The 26,938-nt window shown below is 44.0% G+C and overlaps 1 protein-coding gene across 1 annotated transcript in view; it reads right to left on the reverse strand.

Moving 5' to 3' along the window:
• Window positions 1–5,620: 5,620 nt before the first annotated feature.
• Window positions 5,621–26,938, reverse strand: part of LOC311148057 (MICOS complex subunit mic25a-like) — a 62,845-nt gene continuing 41,527 nt past the window's right edge. The window contains exons 7-8 of the mRNA XM_084184952.1: window positions 21,915–22,050; window positions 5,621–6,013 (exon numbers count right to left, since the gene is read on the reverse strand). Of these exons, the coding sequence (XP_084041078.1) occupies window positions 5,990–6,013; window positions 21,915–22,050 (160 nt within the window). The 3' untranslated portion in view covers window positions 5,621–5,989. The remainder of the gene's footprint in view (window positions 6,014–21,914; window positions 22,051–26,938) is intronic.

Here is a 26,938-nt window from a genome sequence, read left to right on the forward strand (position 1 = left end):
ATTGACACTACCATCCCTATCACTCTTCTACACTCTTAGAAGTGAAGGTGCCTGGAATAACCTTTAGGGTTGCCACACCGGCGGAACATTTCCAGTTCAAAAAGGTTCCTCAAGGAACCCCTCTGAAAATGGTATTAGAGGAACCCATGTCTAAAGGTTCAAACCGGAAACTTTTTGTGAATATTAACCATTAACTAGCAACGGTTCTTTGAGGATCTCCAGGGTTCCTCGAGTCACAACTAATTCTAAAAGTGTATACTAAATGTTGTTGAAGGCCCAGGTTAATATGGGGAGATGGGTTTCCAGGTAAACTAAGGTTTCAGAGGGGGGTGCCCCCTGTTGTCCTGCTAAAGTACTGCTGGGTGTGTATGAGAAAGCTGGTGTGTGTAAGAGAGAAGCAGAGCCTCTGAGTGTGATTTTAATGTGTGTGCTGTGCCACAGTGCCAAGGCCTGCTGTGTGTGCTGTAACGCCAAAGGGTAGTCAGGAGAGGCAAGGCAACCACCCACCACGAGGAGAGAGAGGGGGGTGGGTGTGTTAGAGTGGGAAGGACTGAAATTAAAGGAAAACTAATAAGGAAAGTTCACAGCGTAGCATAGCGACAAATCAATGATGAGAGTTTTTACTGTCACACTCCTCTACAGCAGTGGTTCCCAAACTGTGGGGCGAGGGGTCGGCAGGAGGGGGCGCGGGGGTCTGTATATACACTACCAGTCAAAAGTTTGGACACACCTACTCATTCAAGGGTTTTTCTTTATTTTTACAATTTTCTACATTGTAGAATAATAGTGAAGAAATCAAAACTATGAAAGAACACATATGGAATCACGTAGTAACCAGAAAATTGTTAAACAAATCAAAATATATTTCATATTTGAGATTCTTCAAATAGCCACCCTTTGCCTTGATGACAGCTTTGCACACTCTTGGCATTCTCTCAACCAGCATCATGAGGTAGTCACGTGGAATGCTTTTCAATTAACAGGTGTGTCTTCTTAAAAGTTAATTTGTGGAATTTCTTTCCTTCTTAATGCGTTTGAGCCAATCAGTTGTGTTGTGACAAGGTAGGGGGGTATACAGAAGATAGCCCTATTTGGTAAAAGACCAAATCCATATTATGTCAAGAACAGCTCAAATAAGCAAAGCGAAACATTACTTTAAGACATGAAGGTCAGTCAATACGGAACATTTCAAGAACTTTTAAAGTTTCTTCAAGTGCAGTCGCAAAAACCAACAAGCGCTATGATGAAACTGGCTCTCATGAGGACCGTCACAGGAATGGAAGACCCAGAGTTACCTCTGCTGCAGAGGATAAGTTCATTAGAGTTACCAGCCTCAGAAATTGCAGCCAAAATAAATGCTTCACAGAGTTCAAGTAACAGACACATCTCAACATCAACTGTTCAGAGGAGACTGTGTGAATCAGGCCTTCATGGTCGAACTGCTGCAAAGAAACCACTACTAAAGGACACCAATAATAAGAAGAGACTTGCTTGGGCCAAGAAACACGAGCAATGGACATTAGACCGTTGGAAATGTGTCCTTTGGTCTGGAGTCCAAATTGGAGATTTTTGGTTCCAACCGCCGTGTCTTTGCGGTGTGGGTGAACGGATGATCTCCGCATGTGTAGTTCCTACCGTAAAGCATGGAAGAGGAGGTGTTATGGTGTGGGGGTGCTTTGCTGGTGACACTGTCTGTGATTTATTTAGAATTCAAGGCACACTTAACCAGCATGGCTACCACAGCATTCTGCAGCAATACGCCATCCCATCTGGTTTGGGCTTAGTGGGACTATCATTTGTTTTTCAACAGGACAATGACCCAACACACCTCCAGGCTGTGTAAGGGCTATTTTACCAAGAAGGAGAGTGATGGAGTGCTGCATCAGATGACCTGGCCTCCACAATCCCCCGACCTCAACCAAATTGAGATGGTTTGGGATGAGTCAGACCGCAGAGTGAAGGAAAAGCAGCCAACAAGTGCTCAGCATATGTGGGAACTCCTTCAAGACTGTTGGAAAAGCATTCCAGGTGAAGCTGGTTGAGAGAATGCCAAGAGTGTGCAAATCTGTCATCAAGGCAAAGGGTGGCTATTTGAAGAATCTCAAATATAAAATATATTTTGATTTGTTTAACACTTTTCTGGTTAATACATGATTCCATAAGTGTTATTTCATAGTTTTGATGTCTTCATTATTATTCTACAATGTAGCAAATAGTACAAATAAAGAAAAACCCTTGAATGAGTAGGTGTGTCCAAACTTTTGACTGGTACTGTATATATTTTTTAAAGGAACTCAGTCCGGCTTTAAACTTACTCTTGAAAGTTGTAATAGTAGAATGCACAAGGTGCCATTTCGAAATTGGGTAGTGCATCATCAGTTCCTCAGTTCCCGAGTGAAAAAGTTTGGGAACCCCTGTAGAAGGTATCACAACCATAGCAAACATGAGGTCTCTCTCTACCCTTGGTGATGAGAAACTACTAATTCCAACCAGTGTGTCAGCATTCTCCCCAATCACTGCCTTTCTTCCTTAGAAATCCCTGATCTAGGCTGGGCGAGGAGAGGCGGACTAACCAGGTCTTATTCAATTAGAATAGGACTGGTTCCGCTCTGCATTAACCACTGGGGCTAAAATGGGAGTGGATTGAATTAGCCGTGAAGCGGCTGTGAAGCTGGTAGCAGGGATTGTGTGGAGCTGTTATGTAGAGCGGGACATGCTGGAGCAGAACAGAAGCTGTCAGACAGAGGCACGCTCTAATTAAGGACCATTGTCAGAGTACTGCTCTCCTAGTGAGCTGGCTTATGGAGCAGCCTGGGAGGAGGGAGACCCACTGTTTGGAGACTACTGAGAGAGATGTTAGTCTACACTGCAGCATGGGACGGGAGAGTGGGTTGGTGGTAGAAACAGTTGGTGGTCCCTGTTCAGTCCATGACATTTACCAGGCATGTATAAAGTAATTGTCCTGTACTTTGAGCCTTACATACTGTAGCTTCATGTGTCATTATTTCACCCTCTTCCCAGCTCTTCAGGTGTGAGGATCTCTACAGCATGATATGCTAAATGGGTTCTAAATGTAGGTAGAGAAGAGATGAAGCCAGTGGTGTATGAAGGATAATAGGTGTTAAGTAGACCTGTGAATGCAAGCAGACTCTGCAGAAACCCCCATCCCCAACTATCACCATTCCATCACACTTACAAGTTGTCATGCAAGGGAATTCAATCAAATGCTTTCAGTACAATTTCCATATCACTATAATGTGTTTATGCCTTAAATAATGTATATACACCGAGTTTACAAAACATTAGGAACACCTTCCTAATATTGAGTCTCAAGGCTTAAAAATCCTTCTTTAACCTGTCTCCTCCCCTTCATCTACATTGATTGAAGTGGATTTAACAAGTGACATCAATAAGGGATCATAGCTTTCACCTGGTCTCGCTATGTCATGGAAAGAGCAGGTGTTCCTAATGTTTTGTATGCTCAGTGTATAACTTAGTTATGAACAAGCCTATTTCCAAAAGTCACACTCTGTTAGTCCCATGTGCAACAGCATGAGACTATTTGTGGACATAAAATGGAATGGATATTAAATGAATATGAATGGATATGAAATTAACGTGCTTCGCAGTGTCGTACTGTGCTTCCTGAGATGCATCCGTGGGTGTTAAGTGTACGTGTTCACATTTGAAAGGAGGCTTTCAGCAGGCTGAATGGAACACGTCTGCAGCGATAGCTCCTGTGGTAATTGGTTGAGACATGGGATCAACAGAAGACGCATTTGAATGCCGAGGATGTCATTTTCTAACCTGGTGCCTTAAAGCTCATCTCTCAAGATATTCAGGCAGCGGTTACCATGGAAACTTCTATGTGACCGCATCACGTCATCTTTTATTTAGATTGCCCGCCAGCAGCTTCCTATAATGCTGCATTTCCATGTGTTGAGACCAATTAGGTGGTCTCTCACTACTGTAAAGTTGCTTTTCATATGAAATTACTCTCTAGCTAAAAAACACTTAGAATTCCTTCAAGTTTTACTCAGGAAAATAGTTCCAAAGCAGCGTTCAAAGTCAGAATGTGTCCTGAACATTCTTTGTCTGATCAGTTGAGATTGAGGGTTAGGAGAGTTTAAATGATATAACATCATATAGTATGCAGCGGCGCTTGTAACGCCAAGGTAGTGGGTTCGATCCCCGGGACCACCCATACACAAAAAAAAATGTATGCACGCATGACTGTAAGTCGCTTTGGATAAAAGCGTCTGCTAAATGGCATATTATTATTATTTTGTTGATTGAGAGGGTGTGCGCTTGTGTGTGACTGTGTGTGCATGCTCATGGGGGGGTCATGAGGGATGGTGTTCCTTACTTACACCACTTGACATGCGATGACTCGAGCAGAATGAAAAAAGCAATAAAGCTGATATCTGACCGTCCGAACCTACACACTGCTCTAATTATTATCCTCTTTACACAGAGCAAGGGGAAGAAGAAGAGCTAATAAGTGAACCGGGGGATCTGTGTAGCCTGGTATTTGAGGATAAATGTCAGCTGGCTGTGTGTATATATCAGTGTGCCTAGCCTCTGTGGACACCTCCTCCCGGCAGCCCCATTGTTGAGCCCCAGTGATTTGACTGAATAAGCCAGTGCTCCTCTAATAACATAGCCCAGAGCAGCCCACCACCACCTCCCACATCGTTTGCCCAAAGGGTTATCATCCTCAAAATGTCAGGGGCACATGTGGGGGTGTCCAAGACGATAGTACTACTGTTGTCACTAGGTTATTATGGTGGCCTTAGATCCTCTCTCTCCATGGTTGTGTGTGAGGTCGCTCTACCCTGTCTCTCCTCACAGCACTCTGATTGAGAACCTTATTATGAAAAGCAGCGCTCCTCATAAGAGATGCATGGCAGAAAGATAATTGAGGCTCATTCATCCTGTGCTGCGTCTGTTCTACACCCATCCACCCCTGCATGTCAGGCTACAAATTCTCTGTCACCGCAGCTTGACATGAACAGCACCCTGCTCTGAGATCAATCACAGCCACAGCCTCCTCTCCTAGCAGTACAGACTCTTAGCTGTGCTTTAATGAATTAGGCCAATAGGAAACACCACTTGATCTTTGTGATGACAGCCAACTGGGAGCTTCTGTAGTTGAGGCAGACTTTCCACAGTTGTTTAAACCACTGGTGAGGTGTAACACCACTTCTTCTTGTCCACTTCTCATCTCTGTCATACCAAAATTAAACTGCCTTGATGTTTTTCCTTTGAATAGAGAGGAGAGAATCTCTGGTGGGCTGGATAACATGCTTCCAGGCAGCTGAAACACCTGTATGAGCTAGTCTCTCCAACACACACCAGGATTATCATCTACTACCCACCCTCACGTTGCCATGGCAACCCCGCAACACATCTATCATGATTTTACATGTTTTCTCTATGAATAAACGCCAAGAAACAGAATGAGAATAAATGCCAAGAAAGAGAAAAGAGAATGAATCACCATGAAGAAATGTGTTGCTTTCTATCAGTTTTACAAAGAAACAGAAGAAAGTGGTTCAATATAGTCACTTACAAGTACTATACAGGTATAGCTATAGCCAAACCAAGAATCAGACAGACATCAGCATAGGGATATGGTTTAATTAATGAAATAATGGAATGGATATGATATAACCCTGATAAATTAATGGTCAGGATGTCCTGAGTATATCGTTAAAAAAATACAAAACCAAATACAACTTAAAACCATCTTCAGTCAGTCAGTCCTCAAATATCTATTTTACCCTGTAAAATGTACAGTAGCGTCTACTTAGTGCAACTTCAAAATTAAGATAAAATGATTACAACAATGTATAAAAGGCATTATGCTAACACCAAAGCAGCACTTTGCCCCTAAATATGAATCAGCGAGAAGTTTGGAAGTGCCAGTCTTGTGCTGCAGTAAAACTGTTCCTGGACATGAGCTTCATTCAGCCTTTTCCACTGCTCTTCATCCATGGTTTACCAGCAGGTTCTGAAAACAAGGAGAGGACGATGTCAAATCACCAATACTTCAGATCAATACAGATCAATACCCAGCCCAACAACACACACTTCTTCAGACTCACTTCAGTTCAATTCTTAACAAAATGTCTACCAAGCCCCTGATCTTGTAAGGTGAGCACCATGATTTCCGCTCCTCTGTCAGACCTGTCCATTAGAAAATTTGAGGTCTGCCCCGCCCCCTGACCTTAGTGCTGTGATGCTAAGGTCAGGGGTGTGAATAGGGGGAGGAGTCCCTCTTCTAATCAGCACCCACCAAAAGTCAGCAGGAATGATGTCTATGGTCAGGACAGGTAATTGTAGTGATTCTCTCGGTGGGGCAGAACCACTGGCACTTTCATAGAGAGTACTCATACATTACTGACGGAGAAGACCTCTCCATCTCTGACAACAGACGGAGAATACCTCTCCATCTCTGACAACAACAAAGCAACGTACTGTACAGCCACAGTTTGTCCATTCATTCAGAGAAAGAATCAAAGAAAATGGAAAGAAATTGGGAAAGATTCATCATTAGCTTGTCAGTGATTGCCTTACATTTTTACATTTTAGTCATTTTAGCAGACGCTCTTATCCAGAGCGACTTACAGTTAGTCAGTGCATACATTTTCATACTGGCCCCCCGTGGGAATCGAACCCACAACCCTGGTGTTGCAAGCGCCATGCTCTACCAACTGAGCTACTGAGCTACACGGGACCTTAGTCTTTAAAAACGTTTCTAGAATGTACCCACTGGGCAAAAACTGGTTAAATCAATGTTGTTTCCAAATCATTTTAAAAATACATCTATGTGATGACGTTGAATTAACGTGGGAAAATGATTGGTTTAAAAAAATGTAAATCAACATAATGGAATTTAGTCATTTTTTCACCCAACTTTTAACCTAAATCCAATGACATGGTGACATTTTGGTTGATTTCACGTTGAATTCACACTAGTTTGACAACTCAACCAAATGCAAATCAAAACTAGACGTTGAACAGAAGACTCTGACGGCATCATAACTAGATTTGGTGTACATATTGGTTTCAGGTGATTCATAGAGCACTCCCTGCATCCTCATGTATTCATTTGGCCAGAGCTCAAAGCATCCAGACTCAACTGACCGACAGGGCCAAGCATGGACAGCAAAGTGCTGCTGCAGAGGGGGCAGGAACAAATGGCATGTTACCGAGGTCCACGTCCATGTGGAACAATGCTCGGAACCTTGGCAGGCCAGGCAGGATCCAGGATGAGATATTGACCTGCAGTGTGAGGTTAGTGCACACTGAGAAGCCTGCCGAGACAAACAGCCAATCAGAGAGCAGCAGAATCAATACGACTTACGTCATGACCAAGACCACAACACATCCCATCAGAGCACAGTGTGAGGGACGTGGCTGCTCGCCACATACCAACGCCTCCACCTGCAGGGAAAGTGAGTGTGTGTGTGTGTGTCAGGGAGAGACTTGCAGAGCTTGCCAATTAAGTTCACACAGTGTGAATACATGCTCTGCAAGTGCGTACTTGTTTCACTTTACCTGAGTGGCGCAGTGGTCTAAGGCACTGCATCGCAGTGCTAACTGTGCCACTAGAGATCCTGGTTCGAATCCAGGCTCTGTCGCAGCCGGCCGCGACCGGGAGACTCATGGGCGGCGCACAATTGGCCCAGCGTCGTCCAGGGTAGGGGAGGGAATGGCCGGCAGGGATGTAGCTCAGTTGATAGAGCATGGCGTTTGCAACGCCAGGGTTGTGGGTTCGATTCCCACGGGGGGCCAGTATAAAAAAAGATGTATTCACTAACTGTAAGTCGCTCTGGATAAGAGCGTCTGCTAAATGACTAAAATGTAATGTAAATATCTATTGACTAACTCTAACCCCAGTCAGAGTCAAGACAATACCGTTACACACACTTACAGACAAACATACACACACCTTTGAAAATGTAATAGGTTCTCCTATAGCTCTCGTAGGAGCTACAGTAGTGTTTGAGCTGTTGTAGGGTCAGTCTTGATTAGCTAAGAGGGTTTCCTCAGCAGGAAGCTCTGACCACTTGGGTCAGACTGCAGCATGTTGACCGCTGACCTCTAAATAATCACCACGGTGATGTGAGGTCAAACCAGAGGAGAATATAAAAAAAAATATGCCATTTAGCAGACGCTTTTTATCCAAAGCGACTTACAGTCATGCGTGCATACATTTTTGTGTATGGGTGGTCCCGGTGATCGAACCCACTACCTTGGCGTTACAAGCGCCGTGCTCTACCAGCTGAGCTACAGCGAACTATGACCTCTGTGACTGTCTGGGAGTGACGTCAATCTGTCTGATGCTGTTCTGTGTCCCCTTGGATAGGCCAGCTGCAAAGTCAAAATTGGCTATATTGTAAAAGTTTCTGAAAACAAAAATGTGTTTTTTGGTCTTAATTTATGGTTAGGGTTAGGCATTAAGGTTAGCAGTGTGGTTAAGGTTAGGGTTAAAGCTAGATGTAAAATCAGATTGTATGACTTTGTGGCCAGCTAGTGACCACTCTGCAGAGATTTCATGATGAAAAAGGCTAACCTGCGTGTCCAGACAGAGCCATCTACCTAGCTGAAGTAAGATAGAGAATGAAAAGGAGTGTCTGTATTGTACACAAGCATTATTGATGATTGGACTCTTCTTTTCTTTCATCTTTATCACTTAAAAATAAACAATTACTTGTCCAGCAATGTATTTTGTAACTTCCATTCTTAATGTATGGAAAGTGAATTTATGCTGTATGTCAGGAACACATCTCAACCATCTGGTGACAACATTCCATCTGAGAGGCTAGTTATACTAGCCTGACTCCTCCATGGCAGTGGCAATGGCATTTATTTTCTGCTCAGATAGTTTTGGGGCATAAAGGAAAGGGACCGAGCACTCGGTCCCTTCTCCATGGCTCAGGCTCAGCTCAATTGGAAATCCATCTTATCTGATGACTGGCAGGCAATTGGAATTCCTGGGCGATAACCCCCACTCTGCCACAGAGTGAGGCAAGCAGGCAAGGATTTTGTTTTCAGAGATGTGAAGTGACTGCCTGTTTTCCACTAAGAGCTTTCCTGTGTGGAGAAGAAGCTGCTCCTAGCTCCTGATGTATTATTTATTATTTTCCATGTATTATTTCTGATGATTGTATTGACGAGGAGAGGGATCAATTGCTTTGAAGCTGCACATGAAATTGTGCACATCAACCCGGCTTTGAGTGGGGAAGTCAGGATGGCACAAACAACAACCCCAACACGTTTATTTTATTAAAACATTTTATAAAAAGGGAGAAATTATTTTAGTGTACAAAGAGGAAATTGGATTGCATTGTGACGTGAGTGCAAGTGAGCCAAAGTGGCCAGGTGGATGCAGAGCGGCCAGGCGTTTGCTGCTTTAGTTTGGTTATGTAGTTTGGCCTTGTTTAACAAAGCCAATCGAACCCCCCAGACAGCCAGGCAGGCTGTACATTTATCTCAGCTGGGGGCCTTACACAGCCTTTCACCCACGGGGATAGAACAGGGCCCATTCCTAGGCACAGGCGTTCTATGAAATGCACTACAGAAAAGCCAAAGTGTGCCGATTGTTCAGCGTTTGAGGTGGCTTTCAACTCCAAAATACGTGGGCCCTGGACCTGTGTTATGATCTGGTCTATCACAAAGAGCAACAGAGAGTGACAGAGAGAGAGAAACAGAGAGAGAGAGGCTGGTGGCGCAAGAGGAGAGGCTCTGTGGAAAGGTCAGCCAGCACCCCTGGAGTCCATTGTGTCCTCCCTCCATCCCTCCATCCCCCATCCCCCCATCCCTCCACTGATGGACGTTTGAAAGCTTTGTGTTGACGGTGCCGCCTGGGCCACAGCGCTGATGAAAGCCCAAAATGGTGGCTTTGGATTCATCTTGATGTGCTGTTTGATAGCACTCAGCGAAACAACAAAAGAGGTGGAGGATAGAAAAGTGAAAGCGAGAGAGAGGGGAAGGGGTCGAGCAAGACAATGTTTAACGCATCACTGTTAACGCTAGAGCACTATGCCGTACTGTGGTAGAAACTACTCAAGAGGTGTGATATAGCTTCATCAATCGTCAAGTGCATTCGGAAAGTATTCAGACCCTTGACTTTTTCCATATTTTGTTACGTTACAGCCTTATTCTAAAATTGATTAAATTGTTTTTTTCCCTCATCAAAGCAAAAACAGATTTTTTTGCAAAAGTACTTTACTCAGTACTTTGTTGAAGCACCTTTGGCAGCGATTACAGCCTCGAGTCTTCTTGAGTATGACGTTACAAGCTTGGCACACCTGTATTTGGGGAGTTTCTCCCATTATTCTCTGCAGATCCTCTCAAGCTCTGTCAGGTTGGATGGGGAGCGTCGCTGCACAGCTATTTTCAGGTCTCTCCAGAGATTATAGATCGAGTTCAAGTCCGGGCTCTGGCTGGGCAACTCAAGGACATTCAGAGACTTGTCCCAAAGCCACTCCTGCGTTGTTTTGGCTGTGTGCTTAGGGTTGTTGTTCTGTTGGAAGGTGAAGCCTTGCCCCAGTCTGAGATCCTGAGCGCTCTGGAGTAGGTTTTCGTCAAAGATCTCGCTGTACTTTGCTCTGTTCATCTTTCCCTCGATCCTGACTAGTCTCCCAGTCCCTGCCGCTGAAAAACATCCCCACAGCATGAGGCTGCCACCACCATGCTTCACCGTAGGGATGGTGCCAGGTTTCCTCCAGATGTGACGCTTGGCATTCAGGCCAAAGAGTTCAATCTTGGTTTCATCAGACCAGAGAATCTTGTTTCTCATGGTCAGTGTCCTTTAGGTGCCTTTTGGCAAACTCCAAGCGGGCTGTCATGTGTATTTTACTGAGGAGTGGCTTCCATCTGGTCAATCTACTATAAAGGCCTGATTGGTGGAGTGCTGCAGAGATGGTTGTCCTTCTGGAAGGTTCTCCTATCTCCACAGAGGAACTCTGGAGCTCTGTCAAAGTGACCATTGGGTTTTCGGTCACCTCCCTGACCAAGGCCCTTCTCGCCCGATAGTCTTGGTGGCTCTAAACCTCTTCCATTTAAGAATGATGGAGGCCATGTGTTCTTGGGGACCTTCAATGCTGCAGAAAGTTTTTGGTACCCTTCCCCAGATCTGTGCCTCGACACAATCCTGTCTCGGAGCTCTACGGACAATTCCTTCGACCTCGTGGCTTGGTTTTTGCTCTGACATGCACTGTCAACTGTGGGACCTTATATAGACAGCCTTCCAAATCATGTCCAATCAATTGAATTTACCACAGGTGGACTCCAATCAAGTTGTAGAAACATCTCAAGGATGATCAATGGAAACAGGATGCACCTGAGCTCAATTTCGAATCTCATAGCAAAGGGTCTGAATACTTATGTAAATAAGGTATTTCTGTTGTTAAAAATATATATATATTTGCAAACATTTCTAAAAACCTGTTTTCACTTCGTCATGAGCGAAAATTTTTATTTAATCCATTTTAGATTAAGGCTGTAACGTAACAAAATGTGGAAAAAGGGAAGGGGTCTGAATAATTTCTGAATGCACTATACAGTTGAAGTCGGAAGTTTACATACACTTAGGTTGGAGTCATTAAAACTTGTTTTTCAACCACTCCACAAATTTCTTGTTAACAAACTATAGTTTTGGCAAGTCGGTTAGGACATCTACTTTGTGCATGACACAAGTAATTTTTCCAACAATTGTTTACAGACAGATTATTTCACTTATAATTCACTGTATCAAAATTCCAGTGGGTCAGAAGTTTACATACACTAAGTTGACTGTGCCTTTAAGCAGCTTGGAAAATTCCAGAAAATGATGTCATGGCTTTAGCAGCTTCTGATAGGCTAATTGACATCATTTGAGTCAATTGGAGGTGTACCTGTGGATGTATTTCAAGGCCTACCTTCAAACTCAGTGCCTCTTTGCTTGACATCATGGGAAAATCAAAAGAAATCAGCCAAGCCCTCAGAAAAAAGTCTGGTTCATCCTTGGGAGCAATTTCCAAACGCCTGAAGGTACCACGTTCATCTGTACAAACAATAGTATGCAAGTATAAACACCATGGGACCACGCAGCCGTCATACCGCTCAGGAAGGAGACGCGTTCTGTCTCCTAGAGATGAACGTACTTTGGTGCGAAAAGTGCAAATCAATCCCAGAACAACAGTAAAGGACCTTGTGAAGATGCTGGAGGAAACAGGTACAAAAATATCTATATCCACAGTAAAACGAGTCCTATATCGACATAACCTGAAAGGCCGCTCAGCAAGGAAGAAGCCACTGCTCCAAAACCGCCATAAAAAGGCAGACTACGGTTTGTAACTGCACATGGGGACAAAGATCGTGCTTTTTGGAGAAATGTCCTCTGGTCTGATGAAATAAAAATATAACTATTTGGCCATAATGACCATCGTTATGTTTGGAGGAAAAAGGGGGTAGGCTTGCAAGTCGAAGAACACCATCCCAACCGTGAAGCACGGGGGTGGTAGCATCATGCTGTGGGGGTGCTTTGCTGCAGGAGGGACTGGTGCACTTCACAAAATAGATGGCATCATGAGGAAGGGAAATTATGTGGATATATTGAAGCAACATCTCAAGACATCAGTCAGGATTTTAAAGCTTGGTCGCAAATGGGTCTTCCAAATGGACAATGACCCCAAGCATACTTCCAAAGTTGTGGCAAAATGGCTTAAGGACAACAAAGTCAAGGTATTGGAGTGGCCATCACAAAGCCCTGACCTCAATCCTATAGAAAATGTGTGGGCAGAACTGAAAAAGCGTATGCGAGCAAGGAGGCCTACAAACCTGACTCAGTTACACCAGCTCTGTCAGGAGGAATGGGCCAAAATTCACTCAACTTATTGTGGGAAGCTTGTGGAAGGCTACCCGACACGTTTGACCCAAGTTAAACAATTTAAAGGCAATGCTACCAAATACTAATTGAATGTATGTAAACTTCTGACCCACTGGGAATGTTATGAAAGAAATAAAAGCTGAAATAAATCATTCTCTCTACTATTATTCTGACATTTCACATTCTTAAAATAAAGTGGTGATCCTAACTGACCTAAGACAGGGAATTCGTACTAGGATTAAATGTCAGAAATTGTGAAAAACTGAGTTTAAATGTATTTGGCTAAGGTGTATGTAAACATCCGACTTCAACTGTTTGTGCCAGCTTGACAGTACTAGAGGTTAGGAAGACCCTATGTGAGACAGGGGGCTTTCTCTGGTCCTAAAAGGGGGCTTTCTCTGGTCCTAAAAGGGGGCTTAGCAGCTATTGGGCAGGTGAGGTGAAGCTGAATAAATGAATGTGGGCTGAGAAAGTGAAAGAAACGACCGAGAGCGAAAGAAAAGACCGAGAGTGAAAGAAGAGAGGGAGATAAAGAAACAGAGAACCAACACACCCTCTCAGTCACCAGTAAATATAATCTCACAACGCCAAGCAGCAAACATTTTTGAATAATCCATAACAACAAAACAGTGTGTTAGAACAAAAATGAGTGCTTGTAATTCCCATTAAAGTAGTGCTACTGTAGTGCACAACCCAACAGACCCAGCTAATTACAATAGAGACAGAGAAATAAAAGACAGACTCTTTCATGAATGGCAGGGGAGACACTTTGCATCAGTGGCTGGGTGAAGAGGTTACCATTGTGATTGTGGTGGAGGCAGGCTATGCACCAAATGAAGAGGCTGGGTTTTAAGTTGGAAGACCTTAGTGACTTCAGAGATACATTTACTGTTTTTACTCCAAACAGGCAGAGATGCGTACAAGTTCTTGTATTGTGATGGAGAAAACAAATCGATCCACCTGTACATTTACCTCACTGTTTTTGTCTGAAAAACATGATTGTGACTTGCCTTGCTCTAGAATACCATTATAAACAGAGATGTTCCAGTATACCCTTTCCTTGAGCATTACTCAGGCCCTGAAACCAAACAACCATTATAAAACACACATTACATAAACCTTTACAATTGTTGGACTAAATTGGAAACAGATTTTCCACGATGCTCCGTGCTATTCAATAGTGAAGTGTGCCGTTATTGCATGTTGTGATGTCTGAAAACAATGTGGCAAATAGGAAGGTGACGCCAGAAAGATAATGGTCTTGGGTCTGATTGGCTGCTTCTCCGAGCCTGGATCAATTAATGTCTGAAAGGAGGGAAAGGCTGTTTATGACGAAACCAATGAGTCCCCTGTGAAGGAGAGTGTGAAAGCGAGAACGAGGAAGAAACATAAAAGAGAGATATACAGGGAGGTCAAACACAAACAGAAAAACACAATTACAGCTCCTGGCCACTTATACAATCCGATTCTCCCCACCCTCTCTCTCCCTTGCATCACCATGGAGATGTATCTCTTTCTCCTCTCTCTCTAAGCACACAAGTTGAGAGAGCGAGGCCAAAGTTTCCAACCTCCGACTGCCGTGCTTGACTTCACACTCCAGTGTGCTCACCACGCTGGGGATTTACATAGAAATAATTGGAATGATTCTCCACTGCAGGCCTGCTTGACTATGCCTCTACTGTGTGTGTTGCTGTGTGTTCTGGGCTGCAGTCAGATAGATAACTAGTGATTAGGACCATAGGACCAGTCCCTCTCCAGCCTGGCTCCTGCTGAGGGCCACAGAGAGCAGAGAGAGGGCTCTTCTGTCTAACACACTGGACTGGCTCTCTCTCACAGGTCGAGGGACTGGCTGTCACCACCGTCACCCTCTTCACTGGACACGGACTGAGTCACAAGAGACTGGTCATAGATCTGTGACAGCCTATTCACCCTACACATGGATGGAACACTAACCTACGTAATTGCCAAAGAAGACTGAAATACAACTAAGTGGAGAAAGTAAAGTGCCACTAGACAGGAAACTTTGTTATACAACTTGTCTTGCTGCCCTACTTTTGCACTTGAATTTGTGCATGTGGCAAAGGTTTACTGGTGTGAATTTAGACATACATCTACAAGTTATAACATACTGTATGTGAAGAGTATTGATGATTAGTTGATTAGGCTTTGGCTGTAGAATTGTAGTTCATTATCTGTATTCAGCTATAGAAGTGTAGTTACTGGTCTGGTCCATATTCAACTGTGTTGTGGAGCAGTGATTACTGCAGTGTGACAGTCTGGTTGGACAGTAGCCTGCAGTCTGTATAGGCCCTGTGCAGCCAGGAACACATTGTCCTTCATTAAGACTGAGTGATGAGGGACCTGGACTGGCATCTCTCTCCTCTCCTCTCCTCTCCTCTCCTCTCTCAGCGTCCCTCTGCTGTCCATCTCTCTTCACCTCCTTAAAAAAACACTCCTCTCTCTCCAACGATCTCTCTCACTCCCAGCTCCTCCATCTCCAGCCTTAAGAGGCCTATTCCGTGTATTCATTATCTTTCCCTCACTCTGTTTCTTACTCTCCCCTTTATTTAGTATATGTTTGTTTTATTCCTCTTTCTTCTCATTTCTCTGTTGACAGGGTGTTAAAAGTCTAATATCTGCCCCTGCATCATAAGTTCAATCTAAAATATAGATCAATAGGTTTTTCTGACTTGTACTTTGGTTGTCTGACTTAAAAACATCAGCTCCCTCAGATCTACAGTAGAACCATACTTACATCATCCTGAGGAAATACAGAGATGATTTGCCTTGACTTGATCTCTCCACACATCATTAAAGCCTCAGACACAGCATACACTCCCATGAATCATGTTACAAACAGCCCATGATTGTTCAATGAGGCCAACCCAAGGCTACAAAGCAGATAGATACTACTGGTGGTGGACCTGTCTGCCTGCCTGCTGTTGCTGTCTCTCTACTTCCATAAACCAGGAAGAGTCCAACAGCTTGGCTAGTTAACCAAGCTGCTAGGAATATTCTGCCCTTGCCAACGGACTGAGTGGATCGAAGATAATGCACTCAGTAATTCTACAAAGTGTGTCCTGATGGACAGTGGAGCTGACGGCTGATGAGGAGGAGCATGTTTGGATGTGTGTGTGTGTGCACTAGAGAGAGAGAGAGAGAATGAGTGTGTTCGTAAGGTTGACAGGATTAGAGTAGCGCTGGCAGAGGAGCTTGTGTGTCTCAGAGACCTATGACAGGCAGGGGAGAAGACTGTAACCCCAGGGTCTGAAATGAAAATAAACTTGCTGCATCGACAACAGCGCAGGGCAGCCAATCAGAGGGCTGAGGCTGCATAATTGTCAACATCAGGAGCTCAGGTAGGTTAAGACACGGTGCGGCAGCTTCAGTACACCACAGGGACAGGTCAGAACTGAGCAGCACACCGTTACAAAAAGGTCTACACATTCTCAGTCACAAATGCAGAAAGATGTTGACTGTCATATAGGCCAGGGGTTCCCAAACGTTTTGCTTCGTGACCCACCAATGAAAACATAACCAGAGCAAAATAATAAGTAAAGAATGTATTTATAAAAACCTCTGATTCAAAACATTTAACTGACGATAGATTTTCTTGTGACCAATTTTAAGAAATTGACTGTATAATGAAATTACTTGTAACAACAATGCAAAAAAATGACATCCTGCGATCCACCTGGATCGCTGTCGCGACCCTCAAGTTGGTCCCGACCAACAGTTTGGGGCCCACTGGGCTACTGTAAACAAAATAACTGCAGTTCTACAAAACATAAAAGGTGGTGAATATCACTCCAAGGGGGTACCGTAGCTTCTGGAAAAAGATGCACAAATACAGTGGGGAAAAAAAGTATTTAGTCAGCCACCAATTGTGCAAGTTCTCCCACTTAAAAAGATGAGAGAGGCCTGTAATTTTCATCATAGGTACACGTCAACTATGACAGACAAAATGAGAAAAAAAAATCCAGAAAATCACATTGTAGGATTTTTAATGAATTTATTTGCAAATTATGGTGGAAAATAAGTATTTGGTCAATAACAAAAGTTTCTCAATACTTTGTTATATACCCTTTGTTGGCAATGACACAGGTCAAATGTTTTCTGTAAGTCTTCACAAGGTTTTCACACACTGTTGCTGGTATTTTGTCCCATTCCTCCATGCAGATCTCCTCTAGAGCAGTGATGTTTTGGGGCTGTCGCTGGGCAACACAGACTTTCAACTCCCTCCAAAGATTTTCTATGGGGTTGAGATCTGGAGACTGGCTAGGCCACTCCAGGACCTTGAAATGCTTCTTACGAAGCCACTCCTTCATTGCCCGGGCGGTGTGTTTGGGATCATTGTCATGCTGAAAGACCCAGCCACGTTTCATCTTCAATGCCCTTGCTGATGAAAGGAGGTTTTCACTCAAAATCTCACGATACATGGCCCCATTCATTCTTTCCTTTACACGGATCAGTCGTCCTGGTCCCTTTGCAGAAAACAGCCCCAAAGCATGATGTTTCCACCCCCATGCTTCACAGTAGGTATGGTGTTCTTTGGATGCAACTCAGCATTCTTTGTCCTCCAAACACGACGAGTTGAGTTTTTACCAAAAAGTTCTATTTTGGTTTCATCTGACCATATGACATTCTCCCAATCCTCTTCTGGATCATCCAAATGCACTCTAGCAAACTTCAGACGGGCCTGGACATGTACTGGCTTAAGTAGGGGGACACGTCTGCCACTGCAGGATTTGAGTCCCTGGCGGCGTAGTGTGTTACTGATGGTAGGCTTTGTTACTTTGGTCCCAGCTCTCTGCAGGTCATTCACTAGGTTCCCCTGTGTGGTTCTGGGATTTTTGCTCACCGTTCTTGTGATCATTTTGACCCCACGGGGTGAGATCTTGCGTGGAGCCCCAGATCGAGGGAGATTATCAGTGGTCTTGTATGTCTTCCATTTCCTAATAATTGCTCCCACAGTTGATTTCTTCAAACCAAGCTGCTTACCTATTGCAGATTCAGTCTTCCCAGCCTGGTGCAGGTCTACAATTTTGTTTCTGGTGTCGTTTGACAGCTCTTTGGTCTTGCCCATAGTGGAGTTTGGAGTGTGACTGTTTGAGGTTGTGGACAGGTGTCTTTTATACTGATAACAAGTTCAAACAGGTGCCATTAATACAGGTAACGAGTGGAGGACAGAGGAGCCTCTTAAAGAATAAGTTACAGGTCTGTGAGAGCCAGAAATCTTGCTTGTTTGTAGGTGACCATAACTTATCCACCATAATTTGCAAATAAATTCATACAAAATCCTACAATGTGATTTTCTGGATTTTTTTTTCTCAATTTGTCTGTCATAGTTGACGTGTACCTATGATGAAAATTACAGGCCTCTCTCATCTTTTTAAGTGGGAGAACTTGCACAATTGGTGGCTGACTAAATACTTTTTTCCCCCACTGTATACCTAATATATTCGGGGTGGGCAATAGACACTGGAGCATTTACCCTAAAGGGCAAGTCTGCATGAAGCAGTTCAACACATCATTCTCAGAGACAGTTCAGTTCTACATTTCTCAGTCAGCCCTGCAATCTTGCAGAACTTTGAAGTGAGCTCAACTTCCCTGATGACACCCCACAGGAGAGGAGAGGAGAGCTACAGGAGGCTGGAGGTGTAAACTGCTGCAGGACAGGTGGAGGCCAGAGGGAGAGTTGAAGGTTCACTCACTCCTTCCCCAGTCTGACAGTGGGGCTTTGGGAATAATGCCGACTTTAACACAAAAGCCTCCGTTGATGGTCTATGCCAAGTCAGGGCTACAGGGAAGGGAGCGCAGAGGGAGAAAACAGCATTAAAAGTTTCTGAGGTCTAAAACCGACTCTGGTCGTACTGCAACATCAATCCGGCATCAGACACGCTACCCTAACCAGCGCATTCTCATCTCTCTCTGTCTCTTTATCACTCTCTCTTTCTCCTTCCAACCTTTTTCTTTTGTGCTAAATGCAGGGAAGCTCAAAACATCTATCACCATCAAAGTCAGGGCATCTCTCTCTCTGTAAATGACTTGAGAATCCAGCAGAGCGTGGAGACAGATCAGGCAATCTCAACTCATTATCCGAGACAGGGGCAATCGTTGCCGCTCCTGGGAGCCCTCCTAGCCCCACGCGCTCCCCTCCCCAGACCCCACCTCACTGGCTCGGCTCTGGCCTCAGACATCCCCTCTCTAATAAGGCATGCCTCTGTTTCTCCCCTCTAACCATCACCTCAACCCAAGGCCATCTTCTTCACCAAACAGAGGGGGAGATACACAACACACACATACTGATACACACGTGTATATTCGTACACTGACACACACACCGATACCCCCACACATACATACACACACACACATGAAAATGCCTTTTCTTTGCTGAGCGTTAATAAGGCAGTGTGTAAGGTCTGCAGTGGGTCTGGACTACACCCATTTCAGACTTGCAAAAAATATGTTCATATGACCCCCGGTAACTGGCAAATTGGTAGGGGTGGGGGGTGTTGTTAAACCATGAGGGCTGTTTGCATTTCAAATTAGGGAGGTGTTAAACAATGGAAGTGTTAATTAATTTACCTGCAAAAAAGCAGAGAACCATTCACACAGACCCGATACCTGTATTTTGGTTACAGGGTCTGTAAAAATGCAGGAATCATGACTAGGTCTTTAGGTGGCTTTTATTTTCCCCATGTTTTCTACCCCTACGCCTTTCAGATATACGAAAAAGCAAATTCAATATTACATTAAAATGACTAAAACCTAATCAAAACTGTGTAGAAATTATAATGGACCTACATTATACAGTTTTATGACTGTGTCCAGCTCGCTAATAATCACCAAAATGAAAGCTAGACAGTCAGGAAGCAAAGACAATTCCAAAAAATATGGCTAGAATACTATTTTTTAGACATTTTGACGATGAGGAAATATAACCAATTTTCAGTGTGGCCCTCCGGACCTCGTTGAAGACCGAATCTGGCCCCCGGGGCAAAATGAGTTTGATTCCCCCTGTCTAAGAGGCTACTGAAAAGACAAGTCTTGAAATATCAATTGCACCGTTGGAGCCTGGCATAGTATCAATGCTCCACAAACATCCCCAGACATGTATGATCTGCAGTGCTCTTTAAAAAAAAAAGAGGCTGAATCCCAAATCACCCCCTTCCTCTCGCCCCTCCATTTTTGCGTTCACGCGCGCCTCCGCCATATGCACAAGTGTCCCAAAGCTGAGGGAGCTAAAATTATGGAGGGTGTAGGGGCTTATTAGACCCTCCGATTGCCACTTCGACCGAGCCAGCTACTCTGCCGGCTTCAGAGCAAAGTGGTATCCCATAGCCACCTTAATCTTTTGTTTGCGCAATTTCACACAAAATAATGGAGGCATGCATAATTATAAGCCACCTGTATTTGTTTGTGTCTGATTTCAAGGCTTGGCACATATGAAATACCTCCCAAATTAAATGTTGAACTGTTACTGGTTCCTCTCTAGGTTTGTATTTGTTTGTGTCTGATTTCAAGGCTTGGCACATATGAAATACCTCCCAAATTAAATGTTGAACTGTTACTGGTTCCTCTCCAGGTTTCTTCTTAGGTTCCTGCCTTTCTAGGGAGTTTTTCCTAACCACTGTGCTTCTACATCTGCATTGCTTTCTCTTTGGGGTTTTAGGCTGGGTTTCTGTATAAGCACTTTGTGACATCTGCTGATTGATTGATTGATTGATGATGCTGAGGTTTATATATTGTAAAACGATAGGGGATATTTTTTCATTAGAATTTCATGCTTGTTTTATTATTTAAATGTGGAATATGAATTGCATCAATAAAGTCACGAGTGTGTCCCGAAGTTGAAAGGTTAATTTGATCTCCTCGTCACTCTTGAATTCCCCCTCTGAGTTTTGTCAGCAACACGTGACAACGGAGGGCCCTCCGAGCGAGTTGGTAGGGACGAGGGGCTGGTTTGGGATTCACAGAGTCTCTTCAAAGGTATCCTGACTTCAATCCTCTTTATCTAGTTGGGCTAATGTGGAGAAAAGTTCCTTGTTGGCTCAGATTGGTGCGATGGAATTGCACGCACACACACACACACACACAGGGCTGGGAGGAGAGGAGGTTCACAGAGCTGAATAGCACATGCTTTATGAGTGCATGCCAGGCAAGGAGCTGGAGCGCCCTTGAGCTTTCCTACGTGTAGAGCCAGACCAGACCAGAGCAGAGCAGAGCAGTACATGGCATGTATCCATGATCAAGTGCACTTTCAACTCTTACAGTAGAATATCATGCTGCTAGTACACAAATTTCAAGGAATTTTCTCTATATTCTAGGGGTAGCACTCTTGTGAAGATGAGGCTTAAACACTCTAAGGAGCCAGATTTGACTCGGGGCAGAGATGCTAGAAACCTCTTTACCTTGACTACTGTATAACCTCCTGTAGACCAGGGCCCAGTTTCCCGATAGCGATGGAACTTAGGCTTACGGGTGTTTTAACAATACATCGTTCCTACAACGACCGAAGATGTAACATGCAGTTCCCAAAACACCACGCAGAGAGAACGCTCACTAAGAGCGTTGTTTAGGCATGTGTCGATACTGACAGAACTGAAAGAAAAGCAGCGCTGCTCTCGGATCAGCATTTTCCATTAAAATCTTACCATAACATTATAATTATTCCACAATACTGACGAAAGATCAGATTCTAGAGATATGATCACCTATGGCTGCAAATATTGAGACAGCTTATTCTAATGCTTATAAGCATTCCCCTATCGCTACCCTATAATGATGCTCTAAATGAAGATTTTGTACATCATTGGCGCACATGTTGTTAGGCTACACATCATAAAATATAATGAAGTAATGAATAAAGTTTAAAATTTACTGGATGTGGTTGGAAAAAATCTCCTGTTGGTTAAACAAAAAAAGATGAACAGGTGAATTGTCTATAACATATTTTGCTATTTGTGTAGAAAGAGGCCACGAAATCCTCCAGGCATCTACTGGGTGAGAGCCTATAGTGAACACTGACCTTCTTGGCTGCGTCGATGCACTGCATGTACGTTTTGGCCAGGTCTGAGCATTGCAGTGTCTGCTCCCGGTTCTCCTTGTAGCAGTTAAGGATCTGGGACTGCAGGTTGATGCACACAGGTTCTGTGTTCCTCGCTCTGTGGACACACACAGACAGACACAGCTCAGGGGTTAGCCCAGAGGTCATCAAAGAGACACAGCTTAATGATTTTTATTAGAACACAGCAAGCAACATGTCTAACATTACTACAGCGTATGATCAGTGACATTGTATTGTTGTGAAAATCATTTCAGGTGATTGATGCAGTGGCGACCCGTCATTCCGGTTTTGAGCCCCACATGCTTTGAGCCTCACCTGTTTAAAACAAATAAAAATAAAAATAATAATTATTATTTTAAAAAATGCCTGTTTTGCATGTAATTCTGGCATTAATTCGTGTCACATATCAGTTTAGCAAACAATGTAAATAATGTAAAATGTCAAAATGTCCTTGAGTTAATAAAGAAGCATACAAACTTGGTCTCTTTCTTTGATTAAGGCAACTCCAAAATGCAGTGGTTTCAGCCTAGCTCAGTGCTTTCTGTGGTGGAGGGCCAGCCAGTGAAAGCACAGAGCTTAGGCATTGTTAATCTTCTCTGGTTGTGCGGTGATTGGCTCAGGGTTCTGTCACTCATTGGAAAACTATGTCACCACAGAATCTATGGGAGAGCTAGGCAGTTCAAGCCCCCTTGGGTGCTGCCATTGATTTACTGTAGAAGTGCCCATTCAAGAAGGCTCAAGGTCATTGGCCACAGATAAAATTACATCAAATCACGTTATATCTCCCATGGCTTTTAATGGACTGATCATGTCAACATCATACTTTCAAAATCGTACCTAGTAAGTGGGCAGCAGGTAGCCTAGCGGTTAAGAGCGTTGGGCCAGTAACCAAAAGGTTGTTTGTTTAAATCCCTGAGTTGACTAGGCAAAACATCTGTCGATGTACCCTTGAGCAAGGCACTTAACCCTAATTGCTCCTCTAAGTCGCTCTGGATAAGAGCATCTGCTAAATTACTTAAATGTAAATAAGCAGTCATCATCATGAACCACGTCGACAATCTACTGGCAAATCCTTTTCAATCCTTGTCATATGAAGATAAATTAGAGATAAAACGTCTCGGTGCTCATCTGCCATTGGACATAAACATAACACAACACGTCGGAAATCGAAAATTCAACAATGAGTGGTTTGGAAGGAAGCAGTGACTAACTGCGAACGTTGCAAAGCAATCACTATTTTGCTTCCCATGCCTGCTATTCGGTGGAGAGGATGTGTGGTCCAAGTCTGGGTTTAAGGATTTATAACATCTGTCTGAAAGGGTCTCAAAACATGAGAATTGTGCATCACATGTAGACAACGCTGTTAAACTGGGATTACTGGGGAAATCAAACATTGTGGCTCAGCTAGACACCACATACAGACGAGCCATGACCTTCATAACTAACCAACAGAGGAGAATAGGTATGTGCTTGCCAGAACTATAGCATTCATTAAATTGTGTGGCAATTGTGAGACAGCACTGTGGGACATGAATAATCGTCCAACTCCTTGAACCCAGGCATTTTCAGGTGTATTTTTGAGACCAAGCGTGAAGGAGGTTACAGGCTACAAAGGCATTATGACGACCAACCACTCTTTAAGGGTACATCAAGCATGATCCAAAACAAACTTTTGGATTGTACATATGAAGTGTACAGAGAAGCTATAGCCAAGGAGTGCCTGAGACTCCTTTTGCATCTGTACAGGCAGACGAGACCACTGAAGTCTCCTGTAAATCACAGATGTTAATAGTGCGGCGCTACATGTTACCAGACAACAGTGTGTGTGAGAGGTTTTTGGAATTTGTAGAGGTGAAGGACAAAACAAGTCCTAGAGCCACTGAAAAAGAATTAGAAGCTGGTCACACTAACCTACAATGGGGCAGTGGTGATGAGTGGTAATGTACGTGATGTCCAAACGCTACAGAAGGAGACTTACCTAAACGCGCAGTTTGTGCACTGTTACGCACACCAACTGAATCTAACACTTCAGCAACTCTGCAGGGAGAGTGAGCGTGCTGAAAGTGTTTTTTGCAGACCTATCCTCCTTTTCCACCTTTTTCTGGGGCTCACCCAAAAGACTCACGCGGAGTCAACGAACAGACGGGTCCTCAGGTTACGGGTACACAATGGAACTTCAAAAGCAGAACCGTCAATGCTGTGTGGGAGAATCGTGAGGCACTGACCCCAGTGCATGGAGGACATCCGCACGCAGCCTGGATCGGATGAGATCACCATCAGCGAGGCATATGGCCTGGCATGAAACTCAAGGATCCCATATTTCTGCAACTCCTCAAGTTATTTTCTTTGGTCATGCTAGAGGTGGATGTTTTGTACAACATAATGCAGAAACGAACCATTAAAGTAGCAGGAATTGCCAAAGCAATCGACAACTTCAAGGTGAACATTCAAAACAGTTGAGAGCAAACTGATGCACTGGCCACAGGACATATTGATGCCACTGAACCAAGGCAGAGAAACCATAACACTGCAACTGTGATGGAGGCATGCGACACAATCGCTGCTCATGTGCAAGAAAGGTTTTCGGACAGTGACAACTTAATTGCGGCAAAGTTGGTGGACAGCTAGTTTTTCCCCCAGTATGTACATTCCTTTCCGACCGCAGAACTCCAGTGTGGTATCAAGCTATGGCCCGTGGGCAACAAGGAGAAGTTGAAAACGAAGCTGTCCATTCTCTACCGGCATCCTGAGCTGAACAATGGAAAGACGGCACTTTCTTTATTGAAAGCACTCTACAAGAACAACCTGCTGAAGGCCTCGTCTCTCTTCTCAAAATCATCATCACCACTCCAATGACATCCGTCCAGTCAGAGAGAAACTTTTCTACCCTTAAAAAGGATAAAAAACCTTCACACGCAACACCATGGGCCAACATTTTTTGAATGCATTGGCCACGCTGTCAATCCAGCATGACCTCATCCAGAGAATGCCAGACTTTGATGACAAAGTAATTGAGAAGTTTTCCCACAAGAAGGACCGCTGTGCCACCTTCCTCTTCAAGTGAACGGTGAGTCCAAAAATATACAGTGCATTCGGAAAGTATTCCGACCCCTAGACTTTTTCCACATTTTGTTACGTTACAGCCTTATTCTAAAATTGATTGAATTGGTTTTTCCCTCAATCTACACACAATACCCCATAATGACAAAGCAAAATCAGGTTTAGAAATGTTTGCAAATATATAAAAATACAAAAACTGAAATCTCACATTTACATAAGTATTCAGATCCTTTACTCAGTACTTTGTTGAAGCACCTTCGGCAGCGATTACAGCCTTGAGTCTTCTTGGGTATGACGCTACAAGCTTGGCACACCTGTATTTGGGGAGTTTCTCCCATTCTTCTCTGCAGATCCTCTCAAGCTCTGTCCGGTTGGATGGGGAGCGTTGCTGCACAGCTATTTTCAGGTCTCTCCAGAGATGTTCGATCAGGTTCAAGTCCGGGCTCTGGCTGGGCCACTCAAGGCCATTCAGAGACTTTTCCCGAAGCCACTCCTGCGTTGTCTTGGCTGTGTGCTTAGGGTCGTTGTCCTGTTGGAACGTGAAACTTCGCCCCAGTCTGTGGTCCTGTGTGCTCTGGAGCAGGTTTTCAAGGATCTTTCTGTACTTTGCGCCGTTCATCTTTGCCTCGATCCTGACTACTCTCAGTCCCTGCTGCTGAAAAATTTCCCCACAGCATGATGCTGCCACCACCATGCTTCACCGTAGGGATGGTGCCAGGTTTCCTCCAGACGTGACGCTTGGCATTCAGGCCAAAGAGTTCAATCTTGGTTTCATCAGACCAGAGAATCTTGTTTCTCATGGTCTGAGAGTCTTTAGATGCCTTTTACTGAGGAGTGGCTTCTGTCTGGCCACTCTACCATAAAGTCCTGATTGGTGGAGTGCTGCAGAGATGGATGTCCTTCTGGAAGGTTCTCCCATCTCCACAGAGGAACTCTAGAGCTCTGTCAGAGTGACCATCGGGATCTTGGTCACCTCCCGATCTATTTGAGTTTTAGCAACCAGGAAACGGCAGAGAGATTTCTGCAGTGTGGATCTTTAAGCAAGTCAGCCATATCAGTGGCTGAATTAACTGTTTCGCTGCCAGACGAGGCTCCGCTGATAGCCAGGTGTAGCGGTGGTAGGGATTCACTCCATGGTGCTGAAAAGAAAGCTCTGTTGTTGGGACAGCTTTATGTAGGCCCTAACAGTTTTTCAACGTTATAGTGCATTCAATGTATTGTTTAGCGTTATGTAGTGGCTTCGCTGGCATGCATCTAAAAAAATTGGTTGAGTTTGCCCCAACAAGATTTACATGCTAAAATCGCCACTGGATTGATGTGAAGGACACTTTAAGGGAATAAAATGTTGTAAATTAAAGGAAGCTAAATGGCAACCCATGACAATCGGAATCTGAACCTTTGTGCTATTCTTCATTAATCTACATTAAAACTGTTTCCACATTGCACCTGAAAAGAAACCTCCCGTTTCACATAAACACACACTCATATTCCACATTACATACCAATACACACAAACACACACCAACTTCCCCCAGCGTGTACAAATGTCTACCTCCCCATCCTGCGGACACTTTAGTGGAATGAATAGATGGGGAGAGACAGGTTAAACTGAATTACCGGCAGAGAAGATATTCCCAAATAGAGCCGGTGACAAGTGTGGTATTGACTAATACAACGATGATAAATAACCTGATACTGTGACCAGAGGAGGATGAGGAGGCAGGGTCACCCTGGCAACCTTTCAGCAGTGATGTCACTGAGCCCCAAGATTCCTGTAGACACAGAGCCAATGGTTTGTGGTTGTGTCTTCCGAAAGATGTTGACTTTAATATGGGGGGCTGCTTAGTACAGTACCACCTCAATCTATCTACCACAACTAGCGTACGGCTACGGTTTACAAATTGTGCAAAAATAAATAAATCATT

This window comes from Coregonus lavaretus, assembly GCF_964263955.1.
Source record: "Coregonus lavaretus genome assembly, chromosome: 20".
Taxonomy (NCBI): Eukaryota; Metazoa; Chordata; class Actinopteri; order Salmoniformes; family Salmonidae; genus Coregonus; species Coregonus lavaretus.